At 41.5% G+C, this 17,115-nt stretch overlaps 2 protein-coding genes across 2 annotated transcripts in view; one reads left to right on the plus strand and one right to left on the minus strand.

Annotated features, from left to right (window-relative positions):
* Window positions 1-3,652, plus strand: part of edaradd (EDAR-associated death domain) — a 14,740-nt gene extending 11,088 nt beyond the window's left edge. Inside the window, exons 5-6 of the mRNA XM_031879367.1 lie at window positions 1,575-1,623; window positions 2,896-3,652. Of these exons, the coding sequence (XP_031735227.1) occupies window positions 1,575-1,623; window positions 2,896-3,284 (438 nt within the window). The 3' untranslated portion in view covers window positions 3,285-3,652. The remainder of the gene's footprint in view (window positions 1-1,574; window positions 1,624-2,895) is intronic.
* Window positions 3,653-8,049: 4,397 nt separating this feature from the next.
* LOC116401117 (neuroblast differentiation-associated protein AHNAK) lies at window positions 8,050-16,343 on the minus strand. Its single transcript, XM_031879366.1, has 5 exons — window positions 16,259-16,343; window positions 14,188-14,279; window positions 13,970-14,090; window positions 13,654-13,829; window positions 8,050-12,566 (listed from the first exon to the last, which is right to left on the minus strand). Exons 2-5 carry the CDS (start codon window positions 14,188-14,190, stop codon window positions 9,150-9,152), a joined length of 3,717 nt encoding a protein of 1,238 aa, XP_031735226.1. The 5' UTR covers window positions 14,191-14,279; window positions 16,259-16,343; the 3' UTR covers window positions 8,050-9,149.
* Between the last annotated feature and the right edge of the window lie 772 nt (window positions 16,344-17,115).

Raw genomic sequence — 17,115 nt, forward strand, 5'->3', positions numbered from 1 at the left:
ACATGCACTGTGAGCTGTAAGGTCTTATATAGACAGGTGTGTGCCTTTCCTAATCAAGTCCAATCAGTTTAATTAAACACAGCTGGACTCCAATGAAGGAGTAGAACCATCTCAAGGAGGATCAGAAGAAATGGACAGCATGTGAGTTAAATATGAGTGTCACAGCAAAGGGTCTGAATACTTATGACCATGTGATATTTCAGTTTTTCTTTTTTAATAAATTTGCAAAAATTTCTACATTTCTGTTTTTTTCTGTCAAGATGGGGTGCTGAGTGTACATTAATGAGAAATAAAATGAACTTTTTTGATTTTAGTAAATGGCTGCAATGAAACAAAGAGTGAAAAATTTAAAGGGTTCTGAATACTTTCCGTACCCACTGTATAAACCTACCGAGGCAGAGGTGCACTCGGTGGGTACTTCTTCGTTGAGGCGGTGAGTATACAGGATGTGGTTTTGTCCCACTGAACTGAAGGTGCAGCTGTGAGTATTGCTAATAACACAGCAGGAACACAGAAGGCAGAAAGAGTGTTAATGTCATTCTCTGTCGTGCAGCTTTCTAAGAGACAACATTGTTCAAAAATAAACTTGTAAGGAAATGGAAATGTTAGCAGTGGGACTTCAAAAGAGAATTGGTCCATTCCACTCTGTCCAATCACCACTACAATGTATACATCCCTCCAGGTGTAGTGTCCTGATTCTGTGCCTTGATGTGCCGTCGTGTGCAACGTGGCTTTTGTTGAGGCATGTTTAACTAAACGTATCCACAGTTTGAGGCACATAACTTGCATAAGTGGAGACATGCACCTACCACAACCAAACGCATATCAAAAGAAACTGGAGAAAGCCCTCCTGTTCGAAAACCAATTTAATGTGACAACAGGAGGGAAATAATATATACAGTATATACCCCCAATATATTATATAATATTAATATAAAGTTAAATATTAAGGCCTATTCTCAATCATACAGAATCAAAGCCAGCACGTCCTCTGCAGATTTACAGATACATATTTAACTTAAAAACAAACAATGAACAAATTTAAATACGCTAATATGTTGAGTTTGTTTCTTTCATTGTCTTACAAGTCAAAATTAACATTTAATTTGTACAATGACAACCAAAACAAAACTGTTGATGTGTGGAGAGAGCATAGACATAATTTAAGAAGTGGACATAGTCACCGTGACGTCACCCATTGGTTTGTGGACTGACGTTTTAAAGCTTCAAGTTCATCATTTTGGCTGTCGCCATTTAGTGGGTTTTTTTTTTAAATCAGAAGTGACACAAGAGGGTGGGCGCTTACATTAACTTTCATGACGTGAAAACACAGAGAAAAACTTAAAGTTATAAGATGAGAACACAGACAAATCTCAGACCGCATTGACTTATCTTCCCTTTATATTTACATTTTCATACTAACTTGTGTATAATTTGCTGGTGTGTAAAGGGATGTGTGTGAGGACAATGGTGACTGTTTCTAATGTCTTCATATTGCAGTTGAGTTTGAGCATATGAGTAAACAGGATGTGATGTAACTAGTATTAATCATTTGTTTTTCTCTTTTATTGTAGCCAGTTCAAGATGTTGAAGAATGCACCTGCCCAACATCTACATCACCAGGTATATTAATCTGTTGTAATGTTAGTAAAATCATGACTTAATCCTTCTGAATTAAAAATGCCTTCATTTGTTATTGGATTTTTAACTAGCCCAAAAATATTCACAGCATCATCAGCCTTATCAATGCAAGGACATTTCATTTTGAAAACATACTGAATTAGTTTGCTGTGAAATAACAGCAACAGTTTTTTAAAACATTTTGTAGGTGGAATAAATATTAGAGCAACAACTGCTTTACCCAAATGCACAACCAGAAAATTACACAATTTAATAATTTGACATAGTGAGCAATTTCACATTTCTCTCAGTTTCTTAGTGTCACACTTTCGCTAGTGTGACAGTCAGTGTCTATCTGTGAACTTATGGTGGATGTGTCCCTTTATGGGTCCTCTTAGTGTCCCCACTGGGCACAGAGGTGTCTAATAAAGTCTTTCTTCAAAAGGCAGACATTGAAATTCCACAGTTTCTATCCTCTTTAAAAGAAATACTTACTTCTGCCAGCTATAAGCAAATGAAGACAACAGTACTGAGCCCTCCAATCCATTCTTGTTCATGTAGACACACGGAAGGCGTGTTTAACAGCGTTACCAGGTGCCTATTTTCAGGCTGGCAGACCCATTACAGCTGGCAGATATCTTTTCTTTCTTTCACTAATGTCAGTCTGCGTTAAATACATGGAGGAGGAGTTGATCATTTTAGTGCAGGGCTACCCCGACTATTCCACCTCGTCACAACATCCGGTTGCAAGGTCGGCCAAACTGCAGTAAAGCTACTGTGAGTGATTGACAGGGCTGGAAATCCATTTATCTTTGTTCTGACTTTGTTTAGTTTAATCAGCGAGGCTTACTGCGGCATCATCGTCATCACATCGGGCAGGTTTTGGTTGCTTAGTAATGGCAGGAGCGCAACCTCCCCAAGCACCTTGGATAAAAGGATTAAAGTGGAAAGGCTAGCGCTATTGATGTGACAGCACCCTACACATGTTAACAGGAACAGTATAGTTAAAACTATATGTCTGATAGCTGACAATAGATACAGGTGGGAGACATGGGGGGGGGGACCACGAGGTCACAGGGACACCCAAAATGGCCATACTTTGCAATAGCCTTCAGGTGGCCGATAGTCTAAGTGACTGAATAAATGATTCAGAAATGAATGAAACTTTAGTTGAGATATTTATTCCATTTCAGATTTTGTGTCAGTATACTGTAATTTGCAATGTACACATTCTCTTGCGCTAACTTAATCTTCCTTGTCCGTCTCTGAGCTTAGACTACCCCAAAGAACTGCAGTTACTAAGCAGCCCCTGTGAAAAGTGCTGCTGCCCAGCACCTCCTCCCAAGATAAGTGACCTCATGAACGACAAAGATCTCCTGGACTTATTGCGGCTCAAGCTGGATCCGAATCACTGCACCATCAAAAACTGGAAGAACTTTGCAAGTCGCTGGGGGATGAGCTACGATGAACTGACCCTGCTGGAGCACCGGACCCAGGGCTCCTTGTCCCACAGCCCCACCCAGGAGTTCCTGCTGCGCTACAACCAGAAGACGGTCACTGAGCTCACCGAACTTTGCCGCATCTACCAGCGCATCGATGTGCTACGACTGCTGCAGAGCTGGATAGAGAAAGACTGGCCGTCACGCTGGCAACAGGCTCATTAACTCCATGTATATTTTCCTTTGGTCAGGGTTGTACTTGTTAGGGATTTCTTCTACTACGTAAGCTTTTCATCGTTAGTAACTTTAGTAAGTGATCTTAAGAAAAAGATAAAACAATGACCAACAGACAGAATAGCACATACAAGACGTACAGCTGATTAACAGTTGTTGTTTTTTTCTTTTAGCCATGCTAGCCGCCTGGCTCTATGGCAATGTTGTTTTGTCTGATGGCCAATCTGTTGTTCTGTCGGTTGTTCCACCACTTTGGTCCCTGGTTATTTAACTGTTAGACAGAGCACACAAACATTTTGTACAAATATTCATGATTTTAATTACCTGAATTTCTCCATTTGGGATCAATAAAGGCTTATCTGGTCCCCAGGGCATGAATCCTATGACTTTGGGGAGCTCCTTACTTTACCTATAGCGCCATCAGCAGGTCAAGGTTTTCTCTTATCCAGTGTTATAGCTCAACATTCACTACATGGATTGGTACATATTTTTGTACATTCGTGGTTCCTAGATAGTGTATCCTAATGACTGGTGATCTCCTGACTAGCACAACCAAAAGGTTGACATTTATAGTTTTGAGCGTAATGTCATAAAAACTATTGGATGGTTTGCCAAGAAATTTGGTGCAGGCATTCATGTTCACCTCGAGATGAATTGCAATAAATTTGGGGATCCTCTGCTTTTTTCTGAAGCACCATCATCAAATTTGAATTGCTCTAATACTCTGACAAATTTTTTGCTGAAGTCAAACTCCCATCAGCCTCAGCTGTACTTTGTGTTTAGTGATATTAGCAAATATTAGCATTCTAACATGCCAATTTAAGATGGTAAACATATTAAAAATTATACCTGCTAAACATTGGCATGTTAGCGTCTTCATCATGTGCATGTTAGCATTTAGATCATTTATTCATAGAATCAGAATCAGAACCGTTTATTGCCATGGTATGTTGAACATACAAGGAATTTGACATGACGGGAGGTGCATAACATTTAACAATCAACAACAATCAACACAGTGCAAAGTAGAAACATTAAAATTTACAGAAAGATATAAAATAAAGTAAAATATAAAATAAAGTGAAATATAAAATAAAGTGCACAAATGAACAGATAACAGGACTATAAACAAGTGAGATGTAAGTGTCGTGTAAAAGTGTAAAAGTTTCGAGTGTAATTAAATAAGAACCTAGAGTGACCGGTAGGAAATTGTCCTGGGGATGAGAGAGTCAGTGGGGGTCCCGGGCTCTGTTAATGAGCCTGACTAGAGATGGGAAGAAACTGTTCTTGTGGTGTGAGGTCTTGGTCCTGATGGACCTCAGCCTCCTGCCAGATGGAAGGGACATGAATAGTTTGTTTCCAGGGTGAGAGGGGTCGCTTACAATCTTTCTTGCTCGCTTCAGGGTCCTTGAAGCGAACAGGTCCTGGAGGGAGGGCAGATTGCAGCCAATCACCCTCTCAGCAGAGCGAATGATGCGCTGCAGCTTGCCCTTGTCCTTGGCTGTGGCTGCAGCGTACCAGACTGTGATGGAGGAGCAGAGGATGGACTCAATGATGGCTGTGTAGAAGTACCATCTCCACTGTCTTTAGAGCGTTGAGCTCTAAGTTATTCAGACCGCACCAGGTCACCAGATCGTCAGTCTCCCACCTATAGGCGGACTCATCCCCACCAGAGATGAGTCCAATGCGGGTGGTGTCATCCGCGAACTTCAGGAGCTTGACGGACTGGTGACTGGAGGTGCAGCTGTTCGTGTACAGGGAGAAGAGACGAGGGGAAAGAACGCAGCCTTGGGGGGAGCCGGTGCTGATGGTCCGAGAGGCTGAGACGTGCTTTCCCAGCTTCACGCGCTGCTTCCTGTCAGACAGGAAGTCTGTGATCCACTTGCAGGTGGAGTCGGGCATGTGCAGCGGGGAGAGCTTGTCATGCAGCAAAGACAGGATGATGGTGTTAAAGGCAGAGCTGAAGTCCACAAACAGGATCCTGGCGTCGGTTCCTGGGGAGTCCAGATGCTGGAGGATCAAATGAAGGGCCAAGTTGACTGTGTCGTCTACAGACCTGTTGGCTCTGTAGGCGAACTGCAGGGGGTCCAGGAGTGGGTCGGTGAAGGTTTTTAGGTGGGACAGGACAAGGCGCTCAAAAGACTTCATAACCACAGAGGGGTACTGGGATGGGTGGTACAGAGGCATGAGCCCCTGCTGAGCTGGGGGAGGGGAACCTGATGGTCCGGGGCTGGTTGATGGAGTCAGGACTGTCCCATTGTCTATCAAAGCGACAGTAGAACTCATTCAGCTCGTCTGCCAGGCGGAGGTCATTCATGGAGTGGGGTGTTTTAGGTTTGTAATTGGTGATCTGTCTGAGACCTCTCCAGACAGAAGCAGAGTCACTTGCTGAGAGCTGGTGTTGCAGTTTCTCAGAGTACAGACATTTAGCGTTCCTCACCGCCTTACTAAACCTGTACTTTGACTCTTTATACAAGTCCTTGTCCCCACTCCTAAATGCCTGATCCTTGTGCAACCTTAGCTGTAACCCAGGGTTTGTCGTTGTTGTAACTCACCCTGGTGCTTGATGGAACACAGCTGTCCTCACAGAAGCTGATGTATGAAGTCACAGCCTCTGTGTACTCATCCAGACTGTTGGTAGCAGTCCTGAAAACATCCCAGTCTGTACAGTCCAAGCACGCCCGAAGATCCTCCATAGCTTCACTGGTCCACTGCTTGAATTTCCTCACCAGAGGTTTACAGAGCTTTAATTTCTGCCTGTATGCAGGAATCAGATGGACCATGACGTGGTCAGAGAGTCCCAGTGCAGCACGAGGGACGGCGTGATAGGCCCCGCTGATTGTGGTGTAGCAGTGATCTAGAATGTTCTCCTCTCTGGTTGGGCATTTAATGAACTGTCTGTATTTGGGGAGTTCATGACTGAGGTTTCCTTTGTTAAAGTCACCAAGGACAAAAACGAAAGAGTCTGGATTGGTCCGCTCCACACACCGTATCTGGTCGGCGAGCGCGCGCTGTGCTTCCTGCACGTTACCCTGCGGCGGAATGTAACCACCGACCAGTATGAATGAAGCGAACTCGCGGGGGGAGTAAAAGGGTTTACAGTTTATGATAAAATATTCCAGATCAGGAGAACAGTGCTGCAGAACCACTGTCACATCGTTACACCAGCCACTGATGGTATAAAAACAGATTCCTCCACCCCTCGATTTGCCGGAGAGCTCCGTGTCGCGATCCGCTCTGAACAGCTGGAAGCGATCCCGCTGGAGCGCCGAATGCGGTATCGATCCACAGAGCCAGGTCTCAGTGAAGCACAAAACGGAGGATGAAGAAAAGTCTCTGTCTTTCCCCACCAGTAGCTGAAGTTCGTCCAGTTTGTTGCACAGTGAGCGGACGTTGGAGAGAAATATGCCCGGCGGCGGTGTGCGAAATCCACGTGTGCGAAGACGCACGAGCGCGCCGGCCCGTTTCCCTCTCCTACAGCGCTTCACTGCATGAGTTAAGGTGAGCACACCTTTGACGAGAATGTCCAGTAATTCCACAGACGTTAACAGTTAATAGAGCCGTTAGTATGGCTGTAGACTCTTAGTCATATTAATGACTGTATATGTCTGGAAAGCAAACAAAGCCCAAAGTGTATGTCAGGGTATTTATTTTTTATATGTTGTTTTATATTTGTAATTAACACTCATGCTCATACAACATACGCCATGTTAGCAGGATATGTCACAACCTTTGAGTGATAATGGCATTATCTGTCTTGTATACCATGTTCTATTGTTGCATCCAGTGTGGCGCTGGCAGTGGAATGGAGCTAAGTGAACAATATCAGAGGAAGATTCTACTCACAACTATAATAATTATTTCATAGATATCTCCTTCATTTTGTCTAATCAAATTAGTTAAATTTGCAAACCAAAACTACAGTTAAAATATTTGCTCATCTCAATGTTATTTGTTATTCAGTTTTTTTCCAGTTTGAAGAAACAACAGAATTATATTTTTGTATTGCACCTGTTTTGTCAGTATGAAATAAACACACATGTCAAACTCTGTAAAAGCTTTAGTCATTTTCAAAGGAAAACTAAGAAACAACATCAACCTCAAAGGCAAATGTATGTTGAATTCATACACAGTTACAACAGGCCTTTTGTTTTGAATAAGGAATTATATTTTTATATTTTTTTAACTTATTTATCAGCAAAGCTTTATTTCTTGGAAAGAAATATGTAATAAGGTACTATTGGGAAAATAGAGATGGTGTTCAGTTGGTACACTTCCAATTGATGCTATTGCATCCTACAGAACATGTTATTCAGCATACAGTAGGTTAGCTGAAAATGTTGTTAAATAAGTAAGCATTCACATAATTTTTCCAATAATTAGTACCAATTTACATTTATTTTCAAGGGGATTTCCTAGAAATTTCTTAGATAAATACGGATTTGTAAATTAATAAGTTGTAAAGCATCTTATTTATAACATCCCGTTAGCTTCCTCATGTCTCTGTGTGTGTTTCCTGTGTTTCCTGTGTGTGTGTGTGTGTGTGTGTGTGTGTGTGTGTGTGCTTCCCCTGATTACACTCATCCTACTCACCTGCCCTGTCCACCCAGCTACCTTTAATCTCCTCATCACCCCACACATACTCTCCTGCTTTCCCTGTTCTGGTTGTCAGATCGTCCTTGTTTGTTCCCTGTCTGTTCGTTCTGTGCCTTCCTCGTGTTTGCTTGGTGTTCCAGAGTTCCCCTCTGATGTGTACCTTTGCCCTTCTTTTGTTTTTGGATATTTTTGCCCGCTCCGTTGGAGTCGCTTTAAGTTTGTTTTTGACCTTTTTTCAAGTAAAGATTCCTGAGTTTGAACTTCACCTCGTCTCTTGTGTCTTATCTGCGATTGAGTCCTGGATCTGCCCCTCGGCCTGACATTATTAATTTTCATAAATTAATTTACTTTGCATACAAACCAACAAATCATCAGTTTTATTATTAAAAAAATGTTGGGAAAGAATCACAGGCATGTTGAATCAGTTGAGTTATTTATTGAACAAAAATATCCACAAAAACATTCACCCAATTCTCTTATCAAGTAAAGATTTTTAAGGTAAAGTAATGCACTTCTTAGAAACTTAAACAGCTTAATGTGATCACATGCAATACTGAGGCAGTTATGTAATAAGTAACTTACTTCCAAATCAACAATGTTGGGGGAAAAAAATCTTATATAAATAACAAGAATATACAGTTTATAACATGTTTTTTCACTTTGCTACCCAACGTTCGATACTTACGTATCGATACAAGACGGATAGTGTAGCTGGTAGTGATGCGTGGGTCGACCCGCGGGTCGGGAGAGTTCGGGCCAAGCTTATTAGAAAATATCATGAGTTCAGGCTGGTGGGTATAAAAACTGAGAAAGGAGTGTTCTAAGTAAGGTATTAATAACTTAGAAAATAGTCTAAGTTATCTTCTTCCCCTCTCTTTCTCGCACTCTCAAACACAGACACACACCACAAACTGCAGTGCTCATGTCCGCTTGTCTCTGTCCTTGTCTCAGACCTCAGTCCTAACAATTGTGCTAGGCTACTATAATATATAAAGTTCCCGGTTTGCGGGTCAGGTAGGGCGGTGCAAATTGGCTCTCGTAACGGGTCCGATGGGTGCTGGTAATAAAGAACGCTGGCTGACCGACGCATTACTGGTAGCTATCATTACTTGCAGAAAACTGTGCAAGAGTAAATTAAACAGTTAATATATGTAATGGTCACAAACTAAGGCAAATAATTGGTTAAGTTACATGTATTTACAATGTTTCCGGGCTGAAGCTTTACTTATCAGGCAAGCCTAACAGGAATCTGTCAGCATCTCAATCCTTGATATTAAGGCCAAGCATATTGGAGAGGCTCAATGACAATTTTTCATTTTCATCTGATGGCGAACGTTCAGGGGCAACCAGGCCCAGTACAGACTCTGGCTTTTCCACTTTGAAAGTACCTCCTCTCACCAAAGAAGAATCTGCATCTGTAGAGGTGCTGACATCAAGTCTGGGGGCAGAGAGCTTCAGATCGTTATCTCTTTTCGCTTCAGTTGGTGAGTCGTTAGCTGAGTGTGTTTTTTCCTTTGCCTTTTTCAGTCTCTCCATGATGTCAATCTTTCCTCCTGTTTTTGTTGAAGCATTTACCATTGGCAAGCGGATCCCTTTGCTGACGACATAATCTTTTGCCTCTGTGTCAAGTTTTGATAAGCTTAAAATATCCTCAATTCCTCCCATACCATCAATGCTGTTCCTGGGTAGTTTGTGGACTTTGAATACAGCAATGTCCACCTCAGCATTAGACACATCAGTTTCAGAGTCATCATCACTTCCTTCTTCATTGGTTACTGAACCAGACTTTAATCCCCATTTGAAGGGCCGTCTTGACTTACTTTTTGGGGAACCTTTAACTTCAGCATCTGCTTCGGCTGCTGTGATATCCAGTTCAGGTGTGTCTAGGCTTGTCTTCACTTCAGGTGCCTTGATTCCAGCCTCCACTGAAGGATGAACACTGGGAAATTCAGGACTTGAAAGACCAAGTTTAGGAAGCTTCAAATGAGGAAACTTGAAGTCACCCAGATGTGAATCAATATCTAGATCTGGTGTTTTTAACTGCGCGTCAGGTCCTTTGAGGTCTGCTTTTGGCAGGTTGATATCCATGTTTGGAGCTTTCAGTGTGACAGGTGCTTTGGTCTTTGGTGAAGACAGGCTGAGATCTGATGCTTTCCAGTTGAGATCAGGTACCTGGAGGTCTGCTTTTGGTAGATCCAACCTGGGTCCTGTTACATCAGCTTTGGGCAAATTAAGGTTGACACGTGGACCCTTAGTATTCAGGGTAGAAAGGTTGAGGTCTGGTACACTGATGTTTGTGTTGGGGGCAGAAAGGTCAATACCTGTCTTAAGATCAGCATCAAGATCTAGATCTGGAGTACTGAGATCTCCTTTAATAGTAGAAAGATTCAAGTTAGGTGCTTTGACATCAGCTGTTGGCAATTTAAGATTTACATCAGGAAGATTGACATTGTCAGCATCGACATTGAGATTAGGTTCTTTTACTCTTGGCCCTGACCAGCCAAACTTTGGAAGATTTATTTTGGGTAGCTTTAATTTTCCAGCTGAGGCATCAACCTCTGGAGTTTGAAGGTCTATGTCAGGACCTCTCAGATCAGCCTTTGGTACATCAATGTCAAGATCTGGTGCATCAAAACCCATTTTTGGTGCAGACAAGTTGAGATCTGATGCTTTGAGGCCTACATTAGGTGCAACCACATTGCCTTTAGGTAAGTGAATGTCTGGGTTGATATCTAGACCATTAAGATCCATATCAACTGCCTTGAGGTCCATGCCTGGTACCTTCACATCAGCATCAATGTTACCCTTTGGACCCTTCAGTGTACCAAATGTGGGTTTCTTGAAGTTGAACCATTTCAATTTTCCAGAATCGTCAAAATCTGGAGCATTGATGTCTAACTCCTGGCCTTTCAGATCAGCTTTGGGTAAGTTTAGATTAACATCTGGTGCATTTATCTCACCATCAATCTTTGGAGCTTTGAGACTCAAGTCAGGGGCTGAAACATTGGCATCTAGATTTGCATCTGGACCATCAATCTTAGGACCTGAGACTGACCACTTTGGCTTTTTTATAGTAGGCCATTTGAAGTTCCCAGATTGGCCCTCAATGTCTACATTTGGTGCTTTAACATTAACATCAGCTCTGGGTAAATTCATATCAACATCGGGTCCATCAAGTGATGCTTTAGGAAAGAGATTGAAGTCAGGTGATTTTACATCAGCATCGAGGTCAACATCTGGGCTTTTCACTTTTGGCCCAGAAAGCAGAAACTTGGGTTTTTTGAGTGTTGGGAACCTGATTTTGCCAGCATCAATATCAGCTTTGGGTAAATTCAGATCAACATCTGGTGTGCTTATTTCCCCATCAATTCTAGGAACCGAGAGATCCACATCTGGTGAGCTCAGATCTGCAGTAAGGTCCACATCAGCATTGGGGCCATGAAGTTTGGGTTTTTTCCACTTCAGATGAGGCCAGTTAATTTTCTTATCAATGTCAAGATCTGGGGCCTGAAAGTCTACATTGGGACTGTTGAGGTCAACTTTTGGGAGATTCAGCTCAGTATTCGGTACATTAATGTCACCCTCAATCTTTGGAGTTGAGAAATTTAAATTGGGTGTGTTTAGGTCTGCATCTATGTCTAAGTCTGCTTTTGGACCGTGAAGTTTGGACTTCTTCCATTTCCGGTGAGGCCAGTTGATTTTACCAGATGTAGGCTCTACATCAATGTTTGGGGTTTGCATGTCTAGCTCAGCCTTTGGCAAATTAATGTCAACACCCTCCACTTTTGGAAGAGAGGGATCTACATATGGTGTGTTCAGGTTTGCATCTAAGTCCAGATCAGCTTTTGGGCCATGAAGTTTGGGTTTTTTCCATTTAAAATGAGGCCAGTTGATACCAGATCGGGTATCATTGTCCCCATTGAGATTTGGGGTTTGAACATCTAGATCAGGGCTTTTGATGTCAGCTTTGGGAAAGTTGATGTCAACATCTGGTGCACTTAGATCCCCATCGATCTTTGGTGTGGTGAGGTTGAAATCAGGTGCAGACAGGTCAGCATTGAAGTCGGCATCTGGTCCTTTAACTTTGGGACCTTTCCATTTCAGATTGGGCCAATTGGTTTTGTCAGGACCATTCAAATCCACTTTTGGCCCATTCAGGTCCAAATCTGGACTTTTAACATCTAATTTTGGGGCTGACAGATTGAGATTTGGTGTCTCTAGATTTCCACTGACGGAAGGGAGATCGAAATCACCAGAAACATCCATGTCTGCTTTTGGTGTGTTAATTTGAGGGAGATTGAAGTTTGGCATTGAGAATTTTGGGGCCTTGTATTTCAGGTTGCCTGTCTTGATTCCTGGTTTCTCGATGTCGAGTGAGGCACTGGGGGTGTTGAGCTTGGGAGTTGAGACACTGACATTAGGTGCTTTGAGGGTGCCATCTAGGTCTCCTTTTACATCTGGTCCAGTCAGTCCCAGTGAGGGCATTTTGAACTTGGCACCGGCATCAGCTGAGGGCTTATTTAGACTGAAACTGGGAAGGTCTCCATTGAGAGTGGGACCACCTAGTTCACCCCCCAAGCCCTGTGCAGTATTTAGCTTTCCTCTTAGGCCATCAAGGGAAACAACGGGTGCCTCAGCTGATGCATCCAGTGACAGATCCTTTTTTAAGTTGAGCATCTGTTGGTAATGGAGGGATAAACAAATTAGGTTAACATTGATTAAAGCTCTTCAGTGTCATTAATAAGTTATAACGAGCTTATATTGTTATCATTAGTAATGCCTTCCGATACCCAGTTCTAACCGGTAACCGATTAGACAGTAGTAAATACCAGAAGTATCAACATGGTCCGGCGTTAACGGTTCTGCTATTGGTACTTTTGAAGTTACGGAGTAAGATCACCGTTTAAAAAAGGCAGCGTTCAAACCTCTTCTCTCTGTCTCTGTCTTTCTGCTTTACTCTGACACACACACACTGACTCCAGCTCAGTACAGCGTGAGACACACATCATGGCAGAGAGAAGAAAAAGATCCAAAGTGTGGCTACATTCTATATTTCAGTAGATACTGAGAACTCTCGTTGTCACAAATGCAATAAAACCCTCACAAGTAAGTGAAGTAACACCAGCAGTTTATCACAACATTTGGCCAACAAGCAGAATATAAATGTGCAGAAATGTTCAGTCCACTGCAGCAAGCGTTAGCGATACCATACGGAGTTTGAGCATAACAACAGGCTAATCAATGAAAGCTAATCACTCAGCTAATTGTTTAGCTGCGAATGTACCAAACCGATAAGTAGTATTGATAATAGTACTAGTATTGATACAATTTTAACAATACCCATCCCTAGTTATCATTAGCACTGTGTTGGAGAACTACTGTTTCTATTAATATCATTTTTTCCAATTTAATTGTTTAAAAAAATGTGCAAAGGAAGCATTTGTCATGGGTTTTAGGAATTTTTGAAGTGCCCTAACAGAAACTAACATCATATCAGTGGAGGATGACTTTGACTAGATTGATACTTGTCTATAGCTCATACAACAGTCTGCTCACATCAGACTTGGTCACCTCATCCAAATAACAAAGAAAACATTTTTTCTATCTTACCTCTTGGGGTATATAGCCTGCATATAGTTTTGATTTTATATACCACAGTTTAGAGGTATCCATTTTTATTGGAACCACTTTTGAAACACAATCCCACAACTAGGGGTAAGACTTTCTTTTTAAATTTGGGTGAACCAACCCGTGCGAATATTACCTTTGTCGGGTCTTTGAGACCTAATCCAAAGGAGCCAAGACCAGCACTGGCGCCCAGCTGCTTCTTTGTCAGAACCTTTATGTTGCTATCATATGGCTCCAGGACCTTCAGGATCTTCAGCACTTCATTTTTGTTGAGGTGGTCTAGGTGTATAGTGGCTGCAGAAATCTTATCCCCTGGAACAAGTAACAACTCATCAAAAACAGCATGTTTCTATCTTTTCCATAAATCCTTTACCCACAGATACTGGTTGAGATTTCAAAAACTGCAGCAAGAATACCATTTGATTTTCAATATGTACTTGTTTTTCTCTTACCTGCTTTTAAGCCACTCCTTGCAGCGAGTGTGTCATCTGTGATTCCAGTAATGACGACTCCTTTCTCAGAGTCATCTAGGATCAGACTTTCTGAGAAACATCTACTCTTGTTGTCCCCGTTCTATGTTTAAAAGTGGTTCACAGTGCACAAGATGAGACATTCACATTTTAGCAACATTTATTTTGTGACAGTCAGATGTACTTATTTTCATTCTTACCATATTTCTTAGTTGTATTTACATCCACATATCCTGGAATGTTTTACCAAACCACAAGAAACCATGGAAACACCACACCACAGCAAAGTAATCTGTAAAACACCAGAGAAAAGCACATTTATTTAGTTAGTATAACTTTAAATCAGTGACATAACTATATCATGTACCTTGTGGAAGATTAAAATGCAGGGAAGAATGCAGAATTTAACAAATGGTCATTGTCTCTATGAAAAATCCATATAATTTTTCATGAAAATCCTTTCCCTCCTTTATTTAGAGTCCTCGCCAAGAATAGAGTAAGCAACATGGTTTTCACGCTATTTATAAAGCACCAGTTTAGGTTTCCAGTATGTAATCAATTACCAAAAATATCCACTATGAATATGAAGGAAATCAATGTTGACAAGTGATGGCCTACAAGCTATCTAAAGTCTTGACCTTGAAGATGACAACAGTACAAACATTATCATCAAAAGTCATAGTGTGAATATAGCCGAAGATCTTTATTATAGATTTGGAAATGATTTCCATCAGCTGTCTGTAGCTCTCACCAGAGCCAGTTCATGCCTCTAACCACACATCCCTGCCAGTGCCCTGGGCTCTTCACCTGTCTTTAGCAACTCTTTCATTTTCTGACCCTGACTGACAGAGAAACAACAACGCCCACACACCAGATCACCTCACACTTTAGGAATCCAAAGCTTGTGCCAGGTTTGTTCATGGGGAATGTATGCATCCAAACAGGTTGGTTAGGATGCATTCTGACTAACGCATACACAGACCACCCTTCAACCACACCCCAACATCTCCACATGTAACTGCTCATGTAATTCACTTGCAGCATAGTCGCATAAATAATGGCAGATAAGGCTTTACATTTAGTAGTACGGGGTTGTGAAACAAGTCCTAAAAAAGGAGAATCAAGGATGTTTTGTTCCACCAAGATCCAGACTGTCCGATAATGCTTAAAAACAACTTGGAGTTAATCGGTCAACACCCATCAGTGTTTATGCAACATGAAGAGATGGTCCTCCAAAAGCTAATTATCATAACCGTTTAAATAGTTCAAATCAACAGCTTTGCTATGTGCAATTAGAGGCCTTAAGTGAACGAATTAGTGACCTGTTGACAGGTATGCTTAGTGCATTTTTGTAAGAATATATAGAATGAGAGCTCAAAATATACATCAGGGGACTGAGCTTATTAGAGCAACACTAATCACAATCGCTGATGTTACTGCACAGATGTCCTTGATTTCCAAAGCTGAAAGAAATGTTGAAAAGCGACAGGACTGCACAGTGGCCTCAGACTCTATACATACTTTTACAAACCAGAAATCTGCCAATCATAGGAAACAAGAAAGTCACGAGAGATTACTAAAAGTGTGGTTAATATGTGCATTATTTAAAACAGGGTGGCAACATCAACACTGATACCAACCACACTGACTCACAGCAGGGTGTGCGTCAGATGACGGCAGACTATGGAATGTCCCAGTCAGAACAGTTACAAGTCACACTGACAGCAGTACTTGTTAGCGATACTGAACATAACATTTGATATACTGTGTATTCTTTATCTACACTTTTGTCATTTTATTTTGAATGCTCACTTGTTGTTAATGCCAGAAATCACAACATATTTCTAAAGATCTTGACTTTGCAACAATTGTGTTTTATATACAATTCAAAAGGACAAATTTTGAAATGATTATAAGGCAATATTGATTCCAATATATGTCAAGAATAAGGATCTAGAACTTTACACTTTGATATGGTTCCTTTAGACCAAGAATATATACTTGCACCAAGTCACAAAGTTATTTTTCAGTTACAGTTTTCTTCCTAGAGCAACATAGCATAAATGCTCTGAAGAAGATAATAATGTATACAAATAAACCAAATTCATATTCATAATGCACAAGCTTTCTATGTATACATTTTATCTTCTTAAGTCACCAACAACTTGCTTTTTAAGAACTCATTTTAGTAAATGTTGCCCTAAATGATCTCATCATGGGGTCTCATATCAAGCAAAAAGAGGCCATAGAGAACATGTTTGATGGACTCACCGTATGCTGCTTCCAGAGACGCCTCTAGACAAGGAAAGCCCAGGGAGAGATATTGCCTCCTCAGATTGTCACTGCAGTTCTGACAGGCAAGACAGGATGGATCTGCCAGTTAACTGCCTATAAGCAAGCAAACCAGGAGAACAGGTTAGGCCGCATCAGTACCGCCTCTTCTAGCACCCCCTTTTCCCCTTACAACACACACCCACACGCCCCGCATTCAAACTATGTCACAGAGTCTTTCGCAGGCTTTTCGGCAGCCGAAACCTGACTAGAAAGCACAAGAGAGAAACACCACTCCTTCTTAACAGGACTAACCAGGTTTGCAAAGAAATAACACATAGCAACACTCGCATACACAGAAACTTGGCGCACAATCACTTTTCGGCATTTCTGCTTTGATGAAGCCTTCGCACTCAAATTTTGTGGGTCTTGGGGGTCTTTTGATAATTTTGCAGAGCGGGGCCACAGAAGGAAAACTATAAATATCAAGGCCACTAATCTGCTAATTGTGCACAAAAGTTATAATTAGCTCATTTTAATTAGGTTATTCTCACATTTTGAATCATTTGTGGGCACGAATAATGATTTCATCACTTTGGCATGCACAAAGCCAAGTCATGCATTGCAGCCGCCACCTGCTGAAGGCACCTTTCATTAGTTCTGGCTCTGGCTAGAGACTCTTTAATGAAGCTTTGTTTTACTTATAGGATGAGTTATCAACACATGTTACCAACAGTTGCAAGACATTATTGTTCGTAGCTGTCTTTATCGTTCAGGGGAAGGCCTTGGAAAACATCATGGTGGATGTAAGTGTTTGGATTGAAGTTAGTGTGTTGTGCTAGAACTCTATATCCACA

The sequence above is a fragment of the Anarrhichthys ocellatus genome, unplaced genomic scaffold (genome assembly GCF_004355925.1).
Source record: "Anarrhichthys ocellatus isolate YVR2014 unplaced genomic scaffold, GSC_Weel_1.0 scaffold252, whole genome shotgun sequence".
NCBI lineage: Eukaryota > Metazoa > Chordata > Actinopteri > Perciformes > Anarhichadidae > Anarrhichthys > Anarrhichthys ocellatus.

Excerpts from the sequence above, each read along its gene's own strand:
- LOC116401117 (XM_031879366.1), bottom strand. Across the intron at positions 13,830-13,969 it reads AAGGAGTGGCTTAAAAGCAG|GGGATAAGATTTCTGCAGCC; the intron begins GTAAGAGAAAAA and ends TACTTGTTCCAG. Across the intron at positions 12,567-13,653 it reads GTCTCAAAGACCCGACAAAG|ATGCTCAACTTAAAAAAGGA; the intron begins GTAATATTCGCA and ends CATTACCAACAG.